Source organism: Rhopalosiphum maidis, chromosome 1 (assembly GCF_003676215.2).
Source record: "Rhopalosiphum maidis isolate BTI-1 chromosome 1, ASM367621v3, whole genome shotgun sequence".
Lineage (NCBI taxonomy): Eukaryota > Metazoa > Arthropoda > Insecta > Hemiptera > Aphididae > Rhopalosiphum > Rhopalosiphum maidis.
In genome coordinates, this window is record NC_040877.1 from 88,741,588 (window position 1) to 88,766,169 (window position 24,582).

Here is a 24,582-nt window from a genome sequence, read left to right on the forward strand (position 1 = left end):
CCGCACGTACGATCTCTTTGCGTTTCATCGCACCCCTTTTTTTTCTCTCCGCCCACAAAATATCACTCGAAATAGTCCAAAATCCGAACCGCGAGCACTACAATACAATACAATACACTGTATTGTTATAATCACCGACGAGTGCAGATTACAATAGGTGGGTGCTATATATATATATATATATATATATATATTATTGTCCGTATACGACAATACGTATATACAACAGCGAATACTGGAACTGGATACGTTTAGACCTATTCAATGTTTGCGCATCGCGTCCGTCACTCCACTACTTCAGCGGCAGTGATTGCTGATCAGTGAATCCGTCAGTCTGCACTCTGCTCAAATGATCGTCGTCCCAACAACGCGATCTTGAAGTCCAATATTATAATTATTTTTATTATACTCTCAATCGTAATTATTTTTTATCGTTTTTTAACGAGACATGAACGTTTTTTTATACTGTTCTTTTATGTCCAATAATCAATAACCGTCATTAACCATCTCGGTCGACCGGATCAATTATCGTATTATACAATATTAGCGTCGACCTTTGCACTAGCCGTCTAACGTCTTCATTATGAGTGCCGTTAAAAGGATTGTGTCGGTCGCGTATCTTCTGATAGTATTGGTCACATTGGTTCAGTGTAAGTACTCGCCGAACTTTAGTGGGATCGTTCGGATTCCGCACGTCGACTATTATCGCGCATCCGACAAAAATAATCTTTCTGTTTTCAGGTGAAAACTGTACGGTGAAGAAGACTTCTAATGGAACTTTTACGAGAGAACGGCTGATGACTTGCCCTTCGTCCGAATCGGCGAAAGATGCGAAATTCTGTTGCTACGACAAGTACGACAGTGTCGATTGCTGCAACGGTGCTGACCATTTACGTCACATGTAAATAATTATTCTATTATTTGTTTGTATGAAGATACGGTTTCCAAGCTTAGACTATTCGCAGCTTAAAAACAGTACCTTTAGACATTCGACAAAAACTTTAAGTTTATGATTATTATTTGATTTGATATATTAATACATTTATTTTTAATTTTTTTTAGAATTCTAAAATATATGCCAGATCTGTTAACGCTTCTGATCATAATTGTTGGCCTGATATTGACATGTTGTATTTTTTGTATCTGTATTCCATGTTATTGCATCATGAGTCGTCGTCGCCCGATTTACAGTATGTATATATTCATAAAATATTCTAGTTGGAGTTAGTTTAAGGTATAAGTAATGTAAGGAAAATTGTACAGCATCATTAACAACATTTTTTGCAAAGATGACATTTTTCAAAGAATAGTCAAATTTTAGGGACAATCTGTTTTGATCTTAACTACGTGTAAAAAATCACTAGACCTGGCACTATGATTATAAATTACAATTTCTATATATTAATTATATTTGTTTACATTTTATAATGGTTTCATAGGAAAACCTATTATATTTTAAGAAAATCAAATTTTTTTTATCCTGATAAATATAAATTACATTTATAAATATTTAAAATATTGAAGCAAGATATAGTTATTTAACTATTAATTAAACAGAAAGGCATTTATTAAGTAATACTGTATAAGTTAAAATTCCTTTTCATATAATTGTTTTGTTTTGTATGATTCACCTGTGACTCATCCACTGAAATTCACAACTATTGATATAAAATATATAAATATGGCATTCCTATGTTCACTAAACATATACTTAAGGCTATCATATTGTAAATAAGAATTATGGTTCTCACTCGCACAGAAATTGTGAGCAGCAAACATTCAAATAAAAATGTCACATAAGCTTAATATCAATATTTGAAGCACAGAAGCACATTTTATAATACTAATTTTATGCTTAGTTATTAAGTTACTAAACATCAAAAAACATACTATACAAACCATAGATCTTTGAAATTTAAATTAATATATTTAAGTATCAGTATTCCATGGCATGTCTAATGAATTATTCTAATTCAATGCTGAAATATATTTCACTAAACTTATTAAAAAATTTAAAATTTACATTGCAGAAATATACAAGTTCAAATGTGTTCTATTACTTCATTACTTTTTAATAACTATCATTGAACTGTTATTAATTTATTATCACAGATTCCTTATAAAACCCAAAAATCTATTATTAAAATAATAATTAATTCAATAACATTAAGAGGTATGATTATACGATATTACATATTCTGTCCATTGAGAATATAATGCGACCTAATAAAAATTGATTGGTTCTATGCAACACCCAGCATTTCCACTTAGACTGTTCTATAAGACAACATAATCAAGTGCAGCAATATTAATGTTAACACTGTTGCCGCTAGGGACAATGATTGCCAATCTACCTCTATAAAATGCTTAGGTTTCTCAGTAAGGAAAATGAGGCCTCAGCCGCAAGTTCATATGTTATAGAATTGGTGCTTTTTTGGATGAAGTATTAGTACATATTATTTAGTACCTAATATAGCTTATGTATGCAACACGGGTGTATATATTGTGTATATTTATATAACTTGATTATCAGTTTTGTCTTATGATGGTTTATTTTACATAAATTACATTTTTATTAACCAATGATGAATAGATATAGATAATATCAATTTAAACGAGTTGTTTCTTCTTAATTGTTATATGGATAGTATTTTTTTAATAATAATATAAGGTTACTATTTTCAGTTTTTCTTCGTAAAAAATGTCCTTGGTAATACTGATCAAATTTACTAACAATAATTATAAAATCCCTATACAAGCAATATCAATCTATTTGAATTATAGCATAGAATATTCTATAACTATATAAATATAATAAAGTCCTAGACATTTAAAAAGTAATAATTGTTTGTTAATTATATTTACTAATATTTAATAATTGGTAAACATTAGTATATGTATATACATACATATACAATATACATATTTTTGCATTATTTATTTTGTGTGAAACAAAATAACAGTATTTATTAGTTAATCATATCATTGAATTATTTTCTAAAAAAAAATGTTTTAATCTACTTGTATATAGATATATAACTAAAATATATATTATTTTTATCTAATAAATGATAAAGAAATCAGTACTAATACTAGGATTATGATTATATTATTGTATAATTTTTAACTAAGAACAATAGTTATGTTTATACTTTAATTAAAGATAAAATTTTCATATTTATATTCTTAGTCTAATACCATAAGATATTTTCCATACTTTTATAATAAAATATGTATTCACTATTTTTCAAATAATAATGTAATAAAAAATATTATTGTTAGTCCTTTACTCTATTTGGTATTTATAGCAACTTAATTGTATACAAATTTTACAAAATAAGTAAACTTCCTCATTCCTCTTAAAGCATAAATATTTTATTATTTAGGGGTAACTAAAAATAATATAATATATATTATATACCTCATATATTTTTAAATATAATTTCAGTGTATACTTTTTAGTATATTTTTGATACTTTTTTATTAATGTAAACTGGTAATTTGAATTTAATATAAAAATATAATATTATAAAGATTTGTAAAACATCACAAAAAATATAGCAAAAAATCAATATTTTGTATATTAATTATTAACGCCTTTTAGTTTTTATAATACTAATGAAATAACCAAAAAATATAATAGTTTGGTTTCTTTGTTTTGTTTAAAAAATAGTCCACAATAATTTATTTAACTTCTAAGTACATGAATATAAGATTTTCAATTTTTATGATCATTTCTGTTTATACCCACATGGCTACATATTTCTGCCATGCATATTATATCATAATCAATTATTATTATTAATAACTGATTCATAAATCAATTGTACATCTGTAATTATTAAAGCCAAGTGGTAAATTGAAGTCAATTTATTTTTCGAACCTGTGACATAAGCTAATAAATAAAAAATCTGCTTATAGAATTTCATTTTTTTTCTGTTACACTAAACTTATCTTTATTGTATTATATTTAATATTTATCAATTGATAATTCAAACAAAGGTATAATACTAAGTAAACAATCTGTGTCTGTAATAATTAATTAAATAATTAAAAATATCCAAAACTTAAACATTTATATGATATTATATTATTATTATATGAAACACTTAGCAGTTTTAAAGTTAAAATTAAAGGTGTTTAATTGGTATATTAATACTCAATTTATATTTTAATATATGACAAAAACAATAATATATACAAAATAATAAATTTCGAATTATTGATGTCTTTAATGTATAGAGTTAAAAATATATATAATATTTATTGTATATTTTAAATTTTTTATATTTTGTTTTAATTAGAAGATTCAAATGATAATGCAAATATGGTTGCTGCCGTTTCTTTGCCCAATGAATCTCAAGAACAAAATATACCAAAAAAAGAAGTTACTCATCATTTACCACCAGGAGCTTATCCTGTTTATCCACAATTTATGGGTTTGTACACTATTATATTTGATGTGTCTAAAAATCATAAATACAGGACTAAATATTCTATTCATGTTCTGTGTATTTTGTTTGTCTAAAAACTTTCCATCAATATTTTTTTAAACTTTACTTGAACTATTGTTGAACCCTTTTAAAATTCTTTCTAATAATTCATCTATCAGTATAAATTATATAAAAAAAAGAATTAAGTACATTTTTTTCTAGAAAACCTTTAATATTTTCAATACTTAATTGGTAATTCAATCTTAATAAATTTTAGTAAATCACTTACAAATAATATAATATTTAAATTGTTAAAAGTAAATTCTAATATTTATCTTGTTATTTTGATGACTATTTTAATAAATAATTTATTAATGATTTATATAAATGACATGCAATTATCATTTATAGGTACCATACTACAATTGTTTTGTTTTAGTAATACATGAAAATAATATTTGCTTATTCTTATTAATTTGGATTTAATTAATTATTTCAGGAATGCAACCATTAAAATCGACTGAAGTAAATTGTTAATTCACACATCACAATAACAATAGCTGTTCTTATAAAAAGCCAAAGCATGTTATTATTAATATTATTATATTTATTTGTGCCATCAACTGAGTAACGAAGGTTTGTGAACGACTAAATTTTTTTTCTTTTATCCTTATCTTTAAATTTTTGACTTTTATAGTCTGGCTATCAAAAGAATATTATTATCTTAAATATTAAGTTACCTAGTTTTGAACTGATTATGGTTAGAATTAATTTTCATATATATACATAAAAAAATAAGACTTCGTGTGTTCGCCTTAAAATAATATACCAGCACAATATTTTGTATATATATTTATGATTTATCATAAAATATATGAGTCAATTATGAAATAAATATTTTGAAAAAAAAATAGGATTATTTTTATATGTTTTGATAAACTATTTTTTTCTCAGATTACTTTTTGATTATTCAAAATTATTATTATTATTATTATTTTTTTTAATTGCAATTGTATACAAAAATTTAAATATTCTAAATTGTTTTATTTAATATGTAATAATTAGTTTTAGTTTTCTTTTCGTTGTTCCTGAGTTTTGACGATTTATTTGGAAGAAATAAAAATCGCAAGGCTATAAATTTGTTTTAATATTATTTGTTTTCTGCCTTATTTGGTTTATTTTGTTGGTTCCTTTTCTAAACATTATTTGTCAAATACTGAAATACCAAATACGTATTAACTGAATTGTGATGTTTTACATGTGATTGACTGTCAGAATTAATTTTGGTTTTAAATTAATACTATTTGTGTGTATGTTTACATAAATACCAAGATTAATATTTATACTAATAGTAATAGTAATTCAGTATCGAATTAAAATGTTTTATTTTGTTTTGTATTCAACAAAAGTTGTACGATCTTGAAATGTAATGTAATGTCTAAATAACTAGTGATTTAATTATTATAATATTATGACACGTGTTCTGCTAGAATATTATTTTTAATATTTTCCTTTTGAAAATTATATGATCTAAGTTAAAACTACTGTATAATCTGATACTATTGTATCGTTGAATAATCTCACTATGGTTGTGTATAAAAATATCTTATTGATTCAATGTTCATATTTGAGTTTAATAGTTGTACTGTCTTAAAAATAAACAGACTTTTATATTTAATTAATAACTGATACAATGAGTTTTGATAAGAATATACATTTAAAAATATATAATGTTTTTATTATTATAATATAAAGTTAATAATATTGTCTTATTTTAACAATGTACAATAATTCACCATTTTATAAACATTTTTTGCTTAAAGACTGGATTTATGTTATATTCATATTTTGAAGTAATATAAAAATGTGCAAATTGGTTTAAATTTGTTCATATTTTTATAAACAGTAAACCCTCCTTATAACAAATCTCAAATAAAGGAAAAATCAGTTGGTCTTGAGCGAATCCATCATGAGGAAGTTTTACTGTGCTTTTATTACTTATAATAACGACTATAATTTTCTTGATTATTCCACAATTTGATTGATAGAATTATATTTTATTACAACACTAGTTGTTTGATGTAAGAAATTCTTGCAAATATTTTGTACAGACAAGCCAATTGTACACAAACAGAAAAATAATATCAATATAATATCTTATGTTTAATTTATCAAAAATATAATTATGCAAGAATTTTAAATTGACACGAATTATTATTCTGCTTTTATTATAATACCTAACCCGATTCAGCCTACTTATTATGTATACAACTATATAAATATCATATTTACATCTTAAATTTAATATTGTACCTACATAAATTAATATTATTTTTACCTTATAATTAATTCTACTTGTGTAGAAAACTTATAATTTGTATACAATATTAGTAATTTAGTTTGAATAAAACATTTATAATCAATATCATTCGATTTGTTATTTTGTTTCTCCCGGTGCTCTTACTATAGACTATTAAAATTAATTTTTATAGAATATGGATTGTGTGCAAAAAACGGTACATAGTGCATTGCCCACCTTGGATTAAAGTGTTGATATTGACTTGAGTGCGGATCTAGGGAGTCCTAGACACTTCAAAGGTGTTTTTGGTACCCCATACCTGTTTGGATGTTTTTCAACTTTGCAAGCACTTTTAAAACTCACCGAAGTTGTACTGTTTTTTCAATGTGCGTTTAGCTATGTACAGGACTTGGCACTATAGCTGTATCTATCTTTCTTTATTAGTTAGACTATTAGTAGACTGTTATGATCTTATGACTATAAAAACTAAAACTTTTAAGAGGACTGTCATACCCGCATGTGTCTCTCCGTCTTAAAAACGTAAAACATAACAAATTTGAGTTCAACAGAATCAATTTTATTCTGTTAGCATTACATTTTTCAATAAATTTACCTATAATTAAATTTAAGAGGACGTAGAACCCGCATATGTTGTTTCCGTCTTGCACACGTGCGATATAGCAAATTTTCGTTCTCCAGTTTTAATATTGTGCTGTTAGTATTGATGTGAACTGACCTATTATAAAATTTAAAGGTAAGATTATTACCTAGGGCCTCACCTAGCCTTTTATTGATTTCGTTATTTTTAAGTAAGTTATGATCATTTTAAAATGTACAGTTTCAAAAAGATCATATAACTTACTTAAAAATAACAATATCAATAAAAGGCTACGTGGGGCCCTGAGTAATAATCTTACATTTAAATTTTATAATAGGTCAGTTCACTCTAATATCAATACTAACAGCACAATATTGAAACTGGTAAACGAAAATCTACCATACGTAAAAAAAGTATTTGGTCAAAACAGTGGCTTACACACCAGGTGAAGATTATGTCGTTCGTTAAGTATAAATTTTGATCACTTAAAAGCTTTGAGTTGCTTAAATTATATGATAAACACCTAGATTTATTAAATATTTAAATTATTTAATTTATATATAATTTATTTATTTTTAGATGTAAATTTTCTTTCTTTTTTTTATCATAGATTTTCTCATAATATTTTTGTATACTTAAATATATATATTAATAATTTTTACTATTTAAATTCACGTACCTATGTATTTCATAATATTGATCAGTACAGGCTTAGTTTTTTAGGGAGTGCTGCAATATTGTAAGCCAATTCAATATTCAAAAATGTATTGTATATTATTGTAATAATATCTGAGTCATCACATAGGCTTTTATAGATACCTATTTTAAATTTTAGTTGAATTGCAAGAATTTTAAAGTTTTAACATTTTACATAACTATAACTCACTTAAAAATTAAATTATCAATAAAACCCTATGCGATGCCCTAGATAATATTCTTACCTTTAAGTATGATAGGTAAATTTATTCTGATATTTAAAGTCCACATAATAAAATTGATTCCGTTGAACACAAATTTCTGTGTTTTACGTTCATAAGACGGAGACAACACATATATGACGTCCTCTTAAATCCTATTTGATAACTGTTATGGCCGTTGGTTTATAAGCGTATAGTTATATTATTTTATGGCTTTACGCTTGTACATTTAAAAATAATGATAAATCAATAATCATTAAAATGTAATCATTGTGATAAAAATATGATTTTCAAAAACAATTTGTTTTACTATACTCTTGAGTATATTAAATATTTTGGTATAGCAAGCCTCCTTAATCACGCAAAATATTAAGTATATAATAGACTATATTTACATTTCGATGTAAAAAAAACCACCGATCAAATGAAAGCTTAAAAAGTTCATTTTAAGTATACAATTTGACAATTTTATTGTGTTTAAATTTAAAATATGTAGGCGATACACCAATATTATTATTATTTTATTAGCCTTTAGCATCACTGTTTTTGTGTTTATGGTATTCGTTTTTAGCTAATTATAAAAAAAAACTGTTCGATTGATATTCAAGAAATTCAGAGAGAAGAGGATGTCAAAAAGTAGTATAATTGGCTGGTTATTGGTAAAAAAAACTTGACTACTATCAAAACATTTGCCCTTCCACTCTCCATGGTTCAAAACTTAAATGACAAAATGACACATATCTTCGAGGTATAAACTATTTGTTCGTCAAATCACCAATCTTCTCCATACATTTATGCTAACGAATAACTTTTGATACTTTTATTAAGTTTTTTTTAGGAAGAAAATCATTCAAAAGTAGAATCATCGTCGAGGTAACCGTCTGGTTGAGCAGAAATGATCCACACTTTTGGCTTTTATCGATACTCGAAAGGGTTTGAAAACTATTAGGTATATCTATGGCACGGCCTTGCACCTTACCAATAATGTATGGAAAAGAACAGCGATCAAATGAAAAAATAGTTTAGACATCTTGCCGTAAGTCAATATACAGGTACACTTTGTTTTTCAATTTTGGTTAATTATTTTATTTTTCTTAGCATAAGGACATTTATTTCTTAGTTACTATACATCTATATCTATCATTTATATATATATTATATATCTACCATTGTTGACAGCACAGTCGGCGACGTATGCATTTTTTAACCCTAGTCCATAGCGAAATTTTCTGCTTCCGGGCATCATCAGTCTGTACCCTAGTCCCCCACGTCCCGTTTTCCATTGATCGGACCTGCGCCGAGTCAATCGTGGACCCACGCTCTTCCCAGCTGTCAACGGATCTCTGGCGGTAGTCGTTTACCGTCAAGTCCACCGCGTCAAACTCGTCACTGCAATTCGGCATTATGACCGCGCAGAAGTCTTTAGCGTAGAATTTGGCAGCATGCGGATCATCGGTAACGCAGAACCTGGACTCTCGCCGTTGGTCGGTGACCTGCAATTCGGAAGAGCAAAAGTCGATAGCTCGTGGATCGGTAGCCTGCAGGTTCGGAGCTTGCGGGCCATCTGTAGTACCGCTGCTACACGAGTCTCGGTCGGCCGTCTGAACTATCTCACTGCTGTGCAGACTGCGCTGATCCCGGGTCGGAGCACGATCGTTGCAGTGCACGTCCGCTTCCGTGCTGGTCGTAAATCGTTTCCGGTCGACCGCATTGACGCCGACCACGTCCGTTTTTCCGGACGTAGTCATCGATTTGTACACACGTTGTGATCTCTTCGACGGCAGTTTGTCGTGGACCAACGACGGTTGACGAACGACGACCTCGAACCGCGAAGTCGCCAAATCGAGTACGTGAACAATCGATCGATCACAGCTGCAACTGTCGTCCGGCGCCGTCGTACTGCAACTGCAGTAACTGTCTTCCATCGTCGTCATGTCCAACGTATATTGCAGGTATTTATCTACGTATTTTTTCTTGCGAATCCTCCGTAGTCTGTGTATATTGTATACATGATGATGGTATCAATGGTATCGCATGTAATATTTAAATATCCGTTTTGTCGCAGTTGTTATGCTGTGTATATAGTGTTAATAGTATTAGTATTTATATACTAAATATTAATCTATAATATTATAATTATGTAGGGTGAGGGGTGAGAATATAAATTATATTGTATTATATTATATTAAATTAAACCCCGAGTCCTGACATAAGTGAAACCTTCACTCTTCAGTAAACTTAACATTTTCAGTAGGTACATCAGAGAGTTTAACTATTTTTTTATATGCTTACTTAAATGCGTAAGCGTGTCTATAAGTATATGTATAGCCGTTTAAGTGCCTATATAGGTGTAGGTATTAATATATAAACTTTGAAATTATTTATCAAATCAATTAAACATTATTTTACAACTTAATGACTATTAAATAATAACAATAAATAAAAAACAATAAACTGATGCAGACTAAGTGATAATAAAATAAGAAGGCGGGGTTCAAAATATAATATTGTAAGTTTATGTACAAACTACAAGGTTTCGATTAAGTTGTATTGAAATATCAAATTAGTAATAAACATTTAAAAACAATAAAGTTATTAATTATTATAATACACACCTTTATTTACTTATTATTTTGACAATTGATTTGAAATTGCAGGCGGTACTGTGGTAGAGCTTCTAGACTACGGGCCTACGACACTGCTATAAAAAAACAAATAATATCTTATAGTTATAACTTATAAGAAAATTAAAGTTGTAAGAAACTGTTTTTTCTATTAGTATATCGGTCAATTCTTTATTTTTGTGTTGATACTTATGTGTCAATGACTTTTATCTTTCATAAAAAATTGTAATCATTACAATTATAATACTATATAAATATTGTAAATAATAAACAACTATATAATATACTTTAAAATAATAGTCTGCTGTTTGCCCTTGTATGAGAAACATTGAAAACATACTTTTGGAATAATTGTTCTAATTATACTTCTATGATACATATTATATGATGAATACGTGGCGATAAAACTAATTTATATGTTGGCTGTACTACATTATTTCCATTATTATAGTATATTAGCCATAGTGTGTACCTATTGTCTCTACATAAGTACACCAACTAACTAAAAAATATTATTTTATCCCTGTATCTATCTCGTTATATAATAAATAACTAAATTTATATAATACCAGAGAATATACTATATGATTTATAAATTTATATAATAATAAACATGTTGACCTCAATTCACACAAAAGTCATATACATAATACATCCAAAACAAGCGAGATAAGCGAATCAAAACGAACGTCCATGAACATGCATGGTACACAAAAAACTGCAAATACACTAAACTAACAAAAATCTATGTTATAGACTTTATATAGTAACGTACTGACTTTATATACATTTTTATCGAACAAAATAATTGTATTTTAAAATATAAACTAAAGTCAGTACCTAAGCATTTTTTAATCATTTTTAATATTTAAGTAAATAGTATATTTTGATATAATATCGCGTTTGCACTACCGTTTTTTTATTTCCAATACATTTATTACACTATATTCATTTCTTTATAGCTATATTACTATAATTTTATAAAATGTTCGCACACAACTTTTTGAGCATGATAGCCGATAGGTATATACTTAATAATTAATATATGATTTTTTAAATATACTTATTTAAATTAATCGACGAAGCGATAGAAATCTATATAGTTAATTTTATAAAAATAAATAAACTTGGTTACAAGCGTTTACTAATAAACTTAAAGAAATAACAAGTTATAATTTAAAGAAATTTAATAAAATAGTAATTTTTCTTTTAAATTAACTATTTATTGGGTTTTGTTATAAATATAATATCTAGAAACTTTATTCAAATAACTAATTATACTTAAATATCACTTTGAGCTTACCTGATTCCCAAATTGAAAAATAAACTTTAAAGGTTTGAAATTTTAATGTAAAAACTTATAAAACTATAAACTATAAAAACTTATTTTTAATGTATTTAATACCTCATTTTTACATTACAGTTTATAGTTCCGCGATTTTAATTTGAAGTTATAATAGTACGTGTTGATACATACTCGTATATTATATAAATCAACGTATGCAATTGAAATTGTATTGAATTTATTTCTAAGTTCGTTTCGTCTTTCACGTATTGATAATATTGTAATGGTAATATCTGTTATTCTTTTTATCACACAGAAGTCAGAAACAAATATTACATATTAACAATTTCAATGTATACCTATACTTTTATTTGCAATATCTGCATGTTATTAACAAACAAGTGTTCTTTATATTGTAGTTGAATCAATGTGATTTATTCCAATGGGTTAACGATTGTAATGGATACGTCATATAATTTAAGTATAATATATATTATGTTAAGTACCTACCAATGCAGCAAACAGTAAACATCTATTTACTTTACCTATATTTTTTTTAAGACATAAACTATACACAAATAGTAAAATTTATCAAAATATCTTGGAGTTACAAGTTATATTTTTGTAAATATAAGTACATATTATTTTGAATATTCATAATTTTATTTTTTATAGTATGCCTATAATAAATCTGTATTATAATTGATTATAAACACTGTATTAACTATTAATACATATCAAAAATCAATGATAACACGTAAATTCTTAGATAGTTTTTTAATATTTTAAATAATCATGTTTAAAAATATGTATATATATATATATATATATATATAATATACATAAATTAATTTGCTAATATTAATAAAATTAGCAACACTTTTAGGAATTAAAATATAATATTATTATTATTATTTTTTTTTATAGCATAATAAATAATTATTAAGAATTTTATTAGGTATTAATTTGTAGAAATGTATAATAATTTTTAATTTTTAATGTATTAATAATTAATAAGTTGAGCTATCGATAAAATAATAACGATACTTACACTACTTTACTGTGTATACAGATCAGTTTTGTTAATTCTAAAATATTGGTTATTTTATTATAAATATTTACTGAATGATGCATGACTTTTTTCTGTATGATTACAGCATGAAAAATAACAAAAAAATGTAATTTTTTTTCTACGAGTTACAGTTTATTCCCCCTCCACCATATATAGACTACATATTGCTATAAATTACAATAGGTTTATGGGTAATTCATATATTCGTACGCCAATATTATTTTATATCGTTCCTAGTGCTTAAAGGCCTTTAACATTTTTTAATCGTGATTATTTTACTGAGCTAGTGAAATATAAATTTTAAATTTCATAATTTTTTTTAAATCAAAACAGTTACATAATTAACGGAAATACAGAACATTAATTTCTATAATATATAGTGTTAATTATGAATTAGAACTATTTCGTTCACTGTATGATAGTTTTTTTTTACAGTTATTACATGAATTATTGTATCTCTCACTTTATGTTATGTAGTTTTTAAATTTTAACCAATTCACGACCAACAGATACATCGTTAAACTATAAGTAGGTTCTTACTACTACATAATAATATACTGTTAAATAAACTTATAAATTTAAAAAAATTTAAGAGTTGAAACTTTTTTATTACGAATGTAGTCATGTATTTCATTAATCATTACATAGGATTATAAAATCTAAGTTGATTAATAATTAAGCAGCTGTATAAAATCAAAATAAATTTATGTAGTAGTGTAGTACGAATTTAAATCGTGATTATTACTTTAGACGTCATTCGTGACTGCAGTAAGCGATGCATGGATTATTTTCGTACATTTTAATTCTGACCATGGTGATCGTAGAGGCAAATGGGATGAGCCATGCCACTCAATTTTAATTTTCTAATTCTTATGAAATACTTCAAATACTTCATATTGTATAAAATATTTACTTAATTTAAAAAAAAATTATTGTTATTTTTGTTAATATGATTAATGCATGATAAATTCATGTTTTTGAGGTAAATATCTATTGTGTTGACCGTTTTATAAAACCACGTAACCCTACTTAAATCATAACATTGTATATGATCTAAGAAATAACCAATGATGGTTGTTAGCCATGCATGTAAACTATCAAATTTTAATAAGGTCATTAATAATCACTAGATCATAAAATATTATATAATAGATAACGGATTTTCAGATGTTCTTTTATTTTACTTTATTGTTAAATTCAATAATTTAACTATAATATATAAAACTATATTAAAGGTGATGATTTATATGTAAATAAAAAATGTTGAAATAAAACAATTAGGTATTGTTTATTTTATTTTTCTTAATTATAAATGTATATAATCATACCTATTATACTCATAATATAGCTTATGCACAATGTTTAGCTTAATTTTCACTGTAATAACTATACTTAAGTTTGGTACTTGAAACATATATATTATCTATCAAGGATAAGCTAATAATTTTACATATTATGCCTAATAGTATGCATAATAATTATATAAGTGTTTTGATAATTAATATTTTATCAACATAGATATAATTTATTACTTATTATTATTAAATTACTATAATTAATTACCCAATAGTTATGTTTTGTTTAGTTATAACTTATAACATATAACAAGTAATAAATTTAAGTAAATGAGAACATGTTAATTACAATTGTTTTAATACGAAGAACCAATGATGTATAGATACAATCAGAGTTATGATAATTAGGGTAATGATATTTCATTATGACTAGGTATATAATTTATAAAATAGGGATCAAAGTAAAATGAGGATTGATCCAGACTAAAATATACATTTTTTCGTACTATATACATAATTTATGTTAAACTTTGCATAACTCTTAAGGGCTTTTGCTATCGGGGGCACAATTAACAAATGTATTAAATATTATAATATTTTCTGTATTAATAAATTACAATATATTATTAATCTATATGTATACAATATACATTATATATGTAGTTAACACTTAAACCATTAGTATATACAGTGTACACCTATAAAACTTATAAGAAATCGATAAAATATAAATTAAAATATTCACAAAATTGCGAAAAATTTAAAATTATTTGTAGATATTTAAAAAATCTAGTTCATGCTTGTCAATCTAATCTTGGTTCCTCAAAAGTTGTTATTACGGCAATTTAAAAATTTCTAAAAATACATACGTAAACTCAGTTAAAATTGATATTTTGACGAAATTAAATACTTAAATTAAAAATATTGATTAAAGTTATTATGTTTTAATTCAAAATTATTATTCATAGCCCATAGGTACTAAAAACTTTTCACTATATTTGGATTAGTCAAGTTTTCTTTAGCGTATACTTTCCTAGGTACTCTAAATTCTAAATATATAATGATACGTGAGGATATGGCCGTATGTACTATGGTTTATACTATTATACTGTTTATAGCTTACACGGTCTATAAAAAATTTATGAAAAATACTTTATACTAAAATAATAATTATTTATTAAGATGATTAGGTAACAATAATTAATGTATAATTATTATATTTATTTGATGTGTCATTTTATTGTTAATAATAAAGACAACTTTTTATAACTTTTTAATTTTAAATAAATATTTCATAATTTACTATAAGATACATTACACTTTTGGGTGAAAGATGGGGCTGAAATACACTCACAAGTCACGGAAGTCTATGTATCTATGCGCCCGTTGTAAAAGGCGACCAAAATTGATTTAGTAATGGAGCACCATTGTTAGAATCAAGTATAAAGAATAAAGATACATTCTATACTATTCTAAATATCAAATAACATCGTTTAAAAATAAGGGGTACCACTACGATGGAGAAGGCATCGAGAAACCACTGGATTAATTCCCAAATAATCAAGCAATGAAGGTTAAATATAACAATAATAGTGGGATTGGGGTACAACAATGGGATATGGAATCCGGATTCCGGTAGTAGAAGACAGATGACTTCTCAAGTCGTCAACCATTGACATTTATTTCAAAGGGTAGACAAAATATTAAAAATTAAATTATTTGAACCAAAATAAGAACATCCGAACGTAAAAACACTACTAAAACCAGGAAGATTTTAACAACAAATGAAATCAACATGACAACACAACTTGATATCTTATGAAACTTGATGCGGCGATGATTGAGATTTCTGGACTTTGGAGTGATGATTTTAGAATGAAACATATTGGAGATAAACAAGGGTAGGTAAATGAAGTTGCAATACTATTATAGGATTAAACAAATACCTAATGGAAAAATAAAAAATACCTATTATAGTATTATGTATAAATAACAGAAAACAGAATATTACTGATACAATTTAAGACTGCCCAATTATGTTTATTAATTATTATTATATAATATAAAAATCATAATAGTTATAAGTTATTCAATTTTTAGTTAGTGAAGATTATGTAATAACTCTGTAAAAAAAACTATTAGAAATAACTCAAGACAGCGTCACGGCTACCCTAACCGGCCTAACCTAATCTATAGGTGATTTTTACGTAGTCGTAAAAGAAAAGAAGATAAGTAATCGAACAGTAGGCAAACACAGCTTAGAAACAAGAAACAACCTGGGTCCGAGGTGAAAGATTGGTCAGTTTATGAAAAATAAATTTTAAAGATTTTATAAATATGAGAAGATGAAGTGATTACTTGTGTAGCCTATTTATAGAGTTGCAGATAAAGTCGATGACAATTAAAAAAAAAATCTACCTATTAACAGAATGAACTTGTTTCGTACACAAAAAATAGATTTTTAAAAGAATCGTGTTGTTTTGAATTGTTTAAAAACAAGGCTAAGGAATCATGTTTTTTTTTTTTTTAAAAACAGCAGTTTTCATATTTTAGTAACTTGATATAACTGCATTTGCATGTATATTTTAAAATAAGTTAATAGGACATACTATAATTTCCAACCCAAATAATAATGTTATAATAATATCATTCTACCATTTAATATTCATTCGTGGTTTTACTTTTTTACCACTTAAATAACAAAAATAAATATTATTTTTAAATTTCCGCCTTCAAATTAACAATGTAATAAATACAAAAAAACCACCCTAACGATGGTTGGATAGTTTATCCAATTTTAAAACATTGACCTACCCAACGACGAAATACATTCAAAATCGATTAAACAGCAATGACGTCCGTAATTTGTAATATTTTTATTATAGTTATTTTACTGTTTACAATATATCCCTCATTCCCTCTCATCATAACCAGAAGGCCGAATTGGTATTATCCTATAAATAGGTAAACACATTCGGACATTGAACAAAAAAACAAATGTATGATAGGGCACCACCGCAGCAACTGGTTTTTTTCAATGCCAAAGTCAAGATTTTAATCGATTATAGATGTAAAATTATATATATAATATTTAAACTAATTACATTATTGCTCAACTGCCATCCTACACAGTTATGCGTGTCATAAATCATACTATACAATATTTTACATATTACAAAGTTAGATCTTATAGATACGTATTAGTGTTACAGTGATGAGTGATGACCAAAGTCGTAATTCCGGCAACAGGAGAGAAGTAAACCTTTTGTATGTTGTGTAGTCGTATAGGTAGGTAACCGAAATATTGTATTTTTAATTTTAATTTTTAATCGTTATTCGTTATTCGTTATTACCGTTTTAGCTTTTAACGTTTAGAGTATTCAGATAAGTATTCTAATTTCTAATAATTGTCGTTATAAATCAAATTCAATAAAAAACATTTAAATGCACCGATAATATTATTAATGTATACAATTATCCAAGGTGGATTGATGCAATACTTTTTTATTTTTATAGATAAAATTTTGTTTGGTAGGTATACCTGTTATACTTCAGACGACTTCTACCGCACTATTCGACACTGCTGTTGGTTTATTTTTAAGTGTGTGTTCAATGTTTACAATATGCAATATGTTTATCGCTAATAGCCGTGTCGTAAACTCGTAACCGGATTTGGCCTTTACTCTTAACAATTATACAATTTATGTATTATGTACGGTCGGAGTAAAATCACGTACGCATTATTTATTTTTATATTTTCACGACGTTGTTTGTATTAACATTATCATCATATTATTTGTTTATGAACCACTGTAACTCCATTAGGAACCTCTGCGGCGCGATCAGTTTTTGTCGCCGACGACGGTCAGGTCGGCCATGAGCTAACGCTCGTCCGACGTCGTCTGTCGTCCCCACAAACGATCTTCCGTCGATCGGATCGTGTGCTTGCTGTGTAGCGAATTTGGTGAAGCCGCACCACCGCGGCGCAGTGCGCACAAGTCGACCGCCGAGGTTCGTTCTTGACGCGAATCGAGTGGTGTGTCTTCCGATTTCCATTAGAATATTCTAATCTTTGGAATCGTTTTTCTGATAACGACCGCAGAATATTACTGAGATATATAGCAACGACTGGAGTGCGAACTCTGTTCCGAAAAACGAACTGTCCCATTGAGCGTTTTACCCCCACCACCGAATGGCAAAAACCCGTAGTTTATACACACAACTATAGAGATAGGATGATTCGGCCACTTTGATTTAAAATCAATTTTTTGAAATGTAACACATTTTACTGAACTATTAAATTTAATAAATTTTTATAATTAAAATTACACACCAATACAACATTAATGATCCATACAGCATAGAGCCATAGAATTTGTACAAAATGAAAACATATGCAGAATCTGATTCAGAAAATGAAAATTACATTAACATATTTTTAGATCAACTGAATAAATACACATTTAGGAGAATATGTTAATGAAATATTAAATTACATTTCTGGTTACATTTTTAGCAGTATTAATGTCAAAAGTGGTGTGTGATTTTTGTATAAGTATGTTAATGGAAAATCAATTTTACCATAATTATATAAATAATTTAACATTTACAAAGTCAGTTTAAAGTAAATTAATTAATTTTTCAAAATCAGTCATATTAATTGTACTCTTGGAAAAAGCGTTCCAGGTTATTGTTGTCAATGAAAACAAATTTTTTTAATAATTAAAAACTAAATGTTATAGAATGTGCTAGAAGAAGTATACTAAGTAAAAATACACTATTTTTTTTCCTGGCACACACCTTATAAATGTTGTCTTAGGGACTCCTAGTCATGAATATATATTATTTAATTTAATTAGTAAAAGGTTTGTTAATATTAGAGCGAGCCATTTTGAAAAAGAATTTATGTAATATGTCGAGTACTTAAAAATAAATTTTCCTTAAGAACCAAGTTAACTAAATTAATATTATTTAAAGATTTGTAAATAATTTAAATTTGTATTTATTTTTTTTTAATTATTATTTTACATTTTATTATATTTGTTATCTTGGTTATGAATATAATTTTTTTCTAGTATAATCATTTCTTAACTAATTTCTCTTTATAAATTAAAAACTATTTCATATTAAAATATATCAATATAAAGCCAACATCAAGATAACAATTTTGATACCAAATTCGATCTGTTACGATTATTCTGTTACTGTAAAACGTTAAGTTAAAGTTTACTAAAATCCAGTGTTAAGTAATGTGCATTTAAATAATTTGTCATTTGATGGTGGGGGTATCGGTATTCGACACGGCTCGTTTTCTGTTACATTATGAACATAGCGGAGTCGGCGCTCCAGTAGTTGTTATCTATCTCAGTGCAGAATATTCATGTATAACAAACATACGAATGGATAATTGATACAAGCAAGTTGGCTGATAAGGTACAATATGATATTATTTTGAATTGATAGTACAGTTGTGGTTTCGGCGATAACCGGATAATACATTGTCATTTGTTACGACGGAATCCTTTATATTACATTACATTACTAATGCTTAAGTCACAAAGGAAACGCTATTAAGCAATACTCGCGTAGTCGCGTTCCAATTATTTATTCAGATATAATCAGACGTCAGTTGTCTGTATTGAAACCTCAAAGACTGACTTGCGTAGAGTAAAACGATTCCTATTAAAAAAAAATATATTAACATTCACTTACCTTTAACGATTTTGGGTAAGCGTCGATTAATGAAGTATAATTTTACATTATTTGACTGAAACCTGTAAATATTGCATTTAAAGTTTTGCTGATTAAATCATATTTTTCAAATTCAATGTTTCATTCGATTATATTCAAACAAAGCGTTTTATTAATATTAATATTTATTATCTTTTTTTATTTGTGCTTCAATAATAAAAACATTGTAAAAATAGTTAATATTATGATAGCGTTTTTAAAATAGACTATTTTTTTGCTGTTTAGTTACATTGATTATTTTAATGGAGTATTTTATATAAGACGTTGAAATAATGAAACCTGATGAGTAAAACTAAAGTATATTTGATAAATATGTTGATTTTTTTAAATGTTTGGTGATTTTAATAATTTTAGTCATATATGCAAATAAATTCTATTTAAGCAACAAATAATTAGCTTATAATATTATACTATTGTTAAATTCTATATTATATTTAATTGTTATCAGGATGTTTACCAAGAAACACTTTCAAGCCAACAATTACTAAGCAACAAAGGATTTACTAATCATGATTCGTGCCAAAGTAATGAAACATTTTATTATTTTTGCTATTAGAATATACTCAAATATATTATGTATAACATAAATATTTATATTTTATGTTTAGAATGAACCATTTTCAAATTTTAATTCAAAATTACGTTTCCGAACAAAATCATCAAAACAATATGATATTTTACCAAAACATGTGAAGGACGCAGCATTCAAATATGAGAACAACTCTAAAGGAATACGATCAATACCTGCAGGATCGTATCATTTTTTATTATGTATTGTAATTTCGGTTGCTATTTATACAGTTTTAGCTATACTAGAAAAAAGTTTACCCGAACCTGTGACAATATCTAATGAACACAATTATCCGGATCGATTTGTTGCGGAAAGAGCCAGAAATCATTTAGTTAAATTGACATCGATGGGACCTAGGCCTGTAGGAAGCAAAGAAAATGAAATTTTAGCAGTGCAATTATTATTAGATGAAATTAAGTCAATTATTAATCAAGCTGATCCTTTACATAAAGTTGAATGGGATCTACAAAGGGTTAGTGGAGCATTCTCATTGCAATTTCTTGATGGAATGACGAATGTATATAGGAATGTACAAAATATTGTTGTTAAAATTGGTCCTGTTCAAACGTCTCGTCATAGTTTGTTGATTAACTGCCATTTTGATTCAGTAGTGGACAGCCCTGGTAATATAAAAAAAAGATTAACATTTTTTAATTTTTATAAATAATTTTTTTTTTTATTAGGAGCAAGTGATGATGGTGCTAGTTGTGCCATTATGTTAGAATTATTACGTGTAATATCACGCCTTAAAACACCTTTAAAAAATAACATCATTTTTCTTTTCAATGGGGCTGAAGAAAATATGATGCAAGCATCACATGGGTTCATTACTCAACATCAATGGGCTTCTAGTATACGGGCATTCATCAATATGGAAGCTTGTGGTGCTGGCGGTAAAGAAATACTGTTTCAAGTTGGTCCTAATCATCCGTGGCTTTTGGAAGTAAAACTTGAAATTCACGATTGGTTAAATTTATTGAATTAAATATGTTTTTTTGAATTTTTAGGCCTATTCAGATACTGTACCCTATCCTTTGGCTTCTTCTATGGCTCAGGAAATATTTCAAAGTGGCATCATACCAGGCGATACTGACTATAGAATATTTCGTGACTTTGGTCGTGTTTCTGGTATGCATATTTAATTATTAAATAATAATATTTTTAACTTTAGATTTTATTATTTTTCTTTAAGGTCTTGATTTTGCTTGGTCAGCTAATGGTTATGTTTACCATACTAAGTTAGACACGGTAGATAAAATTCCTCTTGGTACATTTCAAAGGACTGGAGATAACATGTTACCTTTAATTTTAAAACTAGTGAATTCGGTACAAATTTCAGATGTTGAAAAGTACAGCACGGGAAATTTAGTAAATAATTTATTATATATTTATTTTTATAGATATTTACGTTAATTACTTTATTTTATAGGTGTTTTTTGATTTTTTGGGTATATTTATTGTTCATTGGAGTGAAGTATTATCTGATATAATCAATATCAGTGTCATTATTATTTCTCTACTAGTAATTTTGTACAATGCTAGTCATACTCATGTTACAGGTAAAATATTTAATTACATTGATCATTTAAAATGTATTTGACATAGTCACATATTATTTGGTTAAGATGCACCTTTTTTGTTTAGGTTTTAGTGTTAAAGATTATTTTAAATCATGTTTTAAGTGCTCAAGCTTAATTGTATTAATATGGTTAGCAACTCTATTCACGATAGCCGTATTATCATTTACTGTTGTGATTCTTGATCGCCGTTTGAGCTGGTTTGCTCAACCAGCTTGGCTCTTATTTTTATATATTACACCAACTGTTTTAGTACCAATGGTTTTGTTGGTTTTATTCGGTCGTAAATTCCTATGGGTAAGGCTATTAAATATACAGATTTAATTAAATACTTTAAAATCATCAATTGTTTTTGTTCACAGGGTAAAAAAGGAACCCATTACCCACAGTCCTTAATGTACTGCATTTCTCGTGATGGCAATCAACTGTTGTACATTATGATTCTTTTGCTATGTGTATTATTGCGTATTAGGTCAGGATTTGCAGTTGCCCTCTTTGTTACTTGCAACACAATCAGTATTTTATTACATAACACCATACTGAAAAATGATTACGGTACAACGTTTTTTTAATTAAAAATATTTTTCTAAAATTAAAATTGACTTTTGTAATAATTAGGCTATAAAGTATTGTGGTTACATTGGGGCTGTATGCTAGTACCATTTGTGTTATCTGCTTACATGATACAAGCAGCACTTCTCTTAGTGGTCCCTATCATGGGTCGATCAGGATCTGGAAATCATGCTGAATCAGTTATGTCACTCATCACATCAGCTATGTTTACACTTGTATTCAGTTTTTATGTAAGTTATATTGTAGCTGGCACAATAATAAAAGTGATAACTTTTGACAAACTTATGTTTAATATTAATACGTATTTGTCTTTTTGTTCAGAACCCGTTGGTGTTACTACTTCAAAAAGTGTACACTGTGTTTAGTTCGCTAACTGTTGTGTTATTCGTTTCATTTCTAGTATTAGTATTTACGCCGCTCGGATTTCCTTATTCTGGTGATCCCAATAATTTAGCACCTCAGCGGTTTATGATAGCGGTAAATTTTTTTTTTAATAACTTGATTTATTATTTTGATTTGATTCATTATTATTTTTAGCATGTTGAACGCAGTTTTTATGGCTATAATGGCTCACTGAGGGACCATCAGAATGGATTGTGGATTGTAAATCTGGATGTGAATAGTCCACAATCGGTCGTCAGGCATGCACCAGAATTGATGAATGCCCGTCAAATAAGTCAAGATGAGTGTAATAAAGAACTGTACTGTGGACTACCTTACTTCATACCAGTTATAACATTTATATGGTTTGTTGGCTTAGTCTGTAAGTTTGTATGTATAAATAATTTTAAACTGTTGAATATTTTAGGAAAACTCATTGGATTGATACAAAACCACTAGATGTTGATATACCATTGAGTCTTAATTTAACATATAGAGATCACAGATTAAATAATGTTCAGAGGCTTTCTTTTTCTGTAGTTGGTATGTATTAATTTATTTCAATTTTAAAGAACACTTAATTCATTTTAATATGAAAACAATGTGTTTCTGATGCACAGGTCCTGACCATATAACATTCATGCTATCAGTGTACGAGGGTATCAAGTTGAAAGATTGGAGTTTAAGTAATGGCGAACCTCTCAAAGGACCAGCATGGAACGGCCGTCCTACTTATTTTGTGTATTATTCATGTGCCAACGATATTATTCCATGGGACTTTTGGATCGATATTGAGGTAAATATCATATAGAATAAATACATATTTGTTGTTCCGATGCAAATACAACTAATATTGATTTTTAAATAGGTTCCAAAAACTCATGTGGGACCTCAAATTGAAGTTGGGTTATCTGGGCATCGAATGCACGGTCCACATCAGTATACACCTGAATTGAAAAAATTATTTAATCAACTCCCACAATGGACTACTACGACTGGCTGGGCTTCGGCTTATAAATCTTATACTTTGTAAACACAAACACTTATATTTTAATTGGACTTTGTTATTATAAATTATTTACGATGTTTAATACGCAATTATTAAACTCGACTGGTATCATGTAATTTAATTCCTTATGGTACTACTTATATGATCTTTTTTTTTTCTATGTTAAATTAATAGATTGTATTCCTATACAATAAATA

At 27.0% G+C, this 24,582-nt stretch overlaps 3 protein-coding genes across 14 annotated transcripts; 2 read left to right on the forward strand and 1 right to left on the reverse strand.

Moving 5' to 3' along the window:
* The first annotated feature begins 142 nt into the window (after window positions 1–142).
* LOC113556520 lies at window positions 143–5,285 on the forward strand. Its single transcript, XM_026961517.2, has 5 exons — window positions 143–650; window positions 742–901; window positions 1,063–1,190; window positions 4,305–4,439; window positions 4,933–5,285. The coding sequence occupies exons 1-5, from the start codon at window positions 584–586 to the stop codon at window positions 4,968–4,970; spliced, it is 528 nt and encodes a 175-aa protein (XP_026817318.1). The 5' UTR covers window positions 143–583; the 3' UTR covers window positions 4,971–5,285.
* Window positions 5,286–8,657: 3,372 nt separating this feature from the next.
* On the reverse strand, window positions 8,658–18,918 carry LOC113559370. Of its 8 annotated transcripts, none has more exons than XM_026965107.1 (3): window positions 18,065–18,918; window positions 10,863–10,948; window positions 8,658–10,320 (listed from the first exon to the last, which is right to left on the reverse strand). In XM_026965107.1, the coding sequence occupies exon 3, from the start codon at window positions 10,179–10,181 to the stop codon at window positions 9,411–9,413; it is 771 nt and encodes a 256-aa protein (XP_026820908.1). In that variant the 5' UTR covers window positions 10,182–10,320; window positions 10,863–10,948; window positions 18,065–18,918; the 3' UTR covers window positions 8,658–9,410. The 8 variants fall into 8 exon arrangements, with proteins under 8 accessions (XP_026820908.1, XP_026820906.1, XP_026820909.1 ...); XM_026965105.1 differs by lacking the exon at window positions 18,065–18,918 and adding an exon at window positions 13,208–13,285 and having other exon boundaries at window positions 10,863–10,945; XM_026965108.1 differs by lacking the exon at window positions 18,065–18,918 and adding an exon at window positions 13,208–13,228.
* Window positions 10,141–24,539, forward strand: LOC113559368 (endoplasmic reticulum metallopeptidase 1-like). 5 transcript variants are annotated; one of them, XM_026965100.2, is made up of 15 exons: window positions 10,141–10,199; window positions 20,723–20,798; window positions 20,883–21,468; window positions 21,529–21,788; window positions 21,853–21,973; window positions 22,038–22,213; window positions 22,275–22,404; window positions 22,490–22,719; window positions 22,785–22,977; window positions 23,041–23,225; window positions 23,317–23,472; window positions 23,533–23,741; window positions 23,804–23,919; window positions 23,997–24,172; window positions 24,245–24,409. In XM_026965100.2, exons 2-15 carry the CDS (start codon window positions 20,784–20,786, stop codon window positions 24,407–24,409), a joined length of 2,718 nt encoding a protein of 905 aa, XP_026820901.1. In that variant the 5' UTR covers window positions 10,141–10,199; window positions 20,723–20,783. The 5 variants fall into 5 exon arrangements, with proteins under 5 accessions (XP_026820901.1, XP_026820900.1, XP_026820899.1 ...); XM_026965099.2 differs by lacking the exon at window positions 10,141–10,199 and adding an exon at window positions 17,731–17,811; XM_026965098.1 differs by lacking the exon at window positions 10,141–10,199 and adding an exon at window positions 19,816–19,956.
* Window positions 24,540–24,582: the final 43 nt, after the last annotated feature.